Source organism: Montipora capricornis, chromosome 9 (assembly GCF_036669925.1).
Source record: "Montipora capricornis isolate CH-2021 chromosome 9, ASM3666992v2, whole genome shotgun sequence".
NCBI classification, from domain to species: Eukaryota; Metazoa; Cnidaria; class Anthozoa; order Scleractinia; family Acroporidae; genus Montipora; species Montipora capricornis.
Window position 1 is genome coordinate 29,471,416 of NC_090891.1, and position 2,500 is coordinate 29,473,915.

The window sequence follows — 2,500 nt, forward strand, 5'->3', positions numbered from 1 at the left end:
AAACTGAGAACAAATCAAAAAATGTGTTAATTAACGCCTGGGCAAACGAGTTCAACATTTTCTTCAACATCCGTTGAACAGTGGTGTTGAAACCGCTTTCTACCGCTATAAATTCAACCGAATTAAAACACGTTGAAAACGAAGTTAAATCGATGTTGAATGAGTTTAAAAGCGTTTAAACTTTGTTTCAACAACCATTCAACATTTCTTTTGTTTTCGCGAATGTTGAAAGAAGTTGAACGCGTTTGCCCCCCTCTTTCAACGTTAGGGAACTTAAGCATCGACAACGGCGACGGCAACGAGAACGTCACAAATTTGCATATTTGGTAGGCAAAAACAATAGCTTTGCACGCCATGCACGTGTGTTTTTCACTTTTGCCCATTTCATTACCGTCGTCAGCAAAACTACAACGTGAAATAGCCAAATTTTAGGTTTTATGGAAAACGTCATTACTTGAGGATAAATTTTCCATTTTCTGCCCTAAATTGAGCGCCGTTCCTACCAGCGTCATTTTTGAGGAACTAAAAAACCCCGTCATATTAAAAAAGTTGAAATATTAACGAAGCGATTACAACAACGCGAATTTATATTTTGAGATGACGTTCTCGTTGCCGTCGCCGTTGTCGTTGCTTACGTTCCCTATTGTTGCGTATGCGCGTGCGCACTAATCGGTCTCTAACGTCGTATCCATGTCTGTATCCATAGTAACAACCGCGGCAACAGCGCAGGACTGAATACAAGGCTTTATAACAAGTATAGTTTCTGAATAAAATCATCGCGCTTAGATATAAGTTCATCGTGTTCAAAATGGACTGGGCCTTACAATTATAAAAGTTATGATACAATAAATTAGGCAAAAATATAGAAACTAGGAGTATACATTAAATTGTACATTAAGTGCCCATAATTTCCTAGATTACATGCCATGCGCATAGAGGCACATCGCCGGACTAAAGAGTTCAGTTTTGCAACTTATGAGGGATGGCCTGTCTTTGTTGCGAAGGGAGCGGCCGAGTCAGTGGAACAAGATGGTGAAGGCGGGACTCGGGCTTTTTTATCTTTGTGAATAATTTGCTACACAACTGCTTTCTTTTTGTACGAAGAGATACACACCTGGTACCTGGTTAGTAACTAGGGCCTCTTGATAGAACAGCGCAGAATAGATGATGCGCAGCGCCCGTTTCGACACTCAATCGATGCTATCCCATAGTTTGAATCAAAAGTTGATGATGTGTTGAAAGTCAAACCGTTTGCCCACCCCAGCAGTCAACATCACTCAACATCGTTCAACAAAATCGAACGGATATTGAAGGAAATGTTTGACCGTTTGCCAAGGCCTTACCTCCATTTTCAGAAAACGTATTTCTTCTTCCCTGGCCTTTAATTCCACGTCACCATTACGAATCATCGTTTCTGAGGGAAAAAATCGACAATCGAATTTTCAGATCATTTACTAAATGATCTGAAAATTCGATTGTCAAAGACAAGTGGAAATAATGATCGAAAAGAAATTGTTACCTTGTATATTCAACTTCTCGTAAAAGACACACACTTCTTCGTTTGTCTCTATCAAATGTATTCCCCTGAAGACAAATATAGATACAATGTACAAGTAAAATCAGACATGTTTCAGAATCGCTCGTTCCAGCATAAAAAACTGTTGCAAGAGAATCAAACCAAGATAGTAATAGACACAGAAAAGAGTAAAGGGAAAGGGCCAGGATCTGTGAATTTTACAAAATGTATTTTTACTAAGAAATAAAAGTCGGTTTTCTGTAACATCCGCAACCACATAACGCGACAACATTAAATCACGTACGCCTCAAGCAGAAGGCCACTTTAATTCCTCGCGGTCAAGAAAGTCTTCTGCCTCTGCGGACACTTCTGTTTCCATTTCTTTGTTAAGTAATTAGATTATTAAAATTAATATTATTAATATAATATGGGTATTAAAGTAATTGCAACTCATATGTCTCAAGGGTCGGAATGAGTGTCTTCGACTCTGTAACCCTCTTTTCTCTCTTGTCAAAACGCCTCACAAATCCACCTCTGCTATTCTCGGGAAGCACGCGGGTAACCGCGTCTGTACTAGTGTTACAAATCACTGACTTTTTGCAGCATCTGCTTCGATGAAGAAGGCCTCCTGCGCAATAATTTTCATGTTACAGAGTCCAAAGTCATTAACTCACATGTCATTCCTTTCTTGGACTGCACTTTCATAGCGTTTTCGCAATTGGACCATGCTTTCTTCGGCTTTGTTAATAAGATCGTTCAGTTTCGCGATATCCAGCCTCTGATGAAAACAAAAGCAATAATGACAATGTTCGACAAATGTGAATCGCAGTCATAATTTTTTTGTAGTAAGGAGCGTGAGCCGTTATCTAGCTATGCTCAGCAAGAAAATCTGGACAATTCCCGCCACAAAACAAAAATGTTGAAGCGGAAAAGTAACCATACATAATCTGGCGTCACTCTGCACAACAGCGACGTGAAAGCACC

The 2,500-nt window shown here is 39.6% G+C and overlaps 1 protein-coding gene across 1 annotated transcript in view; it reads right to left on the minus strand.

Moving 5' to 3' along the window:
• Positions 1-2,500, minus strand: part of LOC138017855 (coiled-coil domain-containing protein 146-like) — a 40,363-nt gene that overhangs the window by 24,234 nt on the left and 13,629 nt on the right. The window contains exons 14-16 of the mRNA XM_068864839.1: positions 2,191-2,294; positions 1,520-1,584; positions 1,344-1,414 (exon numbers count right to left, since the gene is read on the minus strand). Of these exons, the coding sequence (XP_068720940.1) occupies positions 1,344-1,414; positions 1,520-1,584; positions 2,191-2,294 (240 nt within the window). The remainder of the gene's footprint in view (positions 1-1,343; positions 1,415-1,519; positions 1,585-2,190; positions 2,295-2,500) is intronic.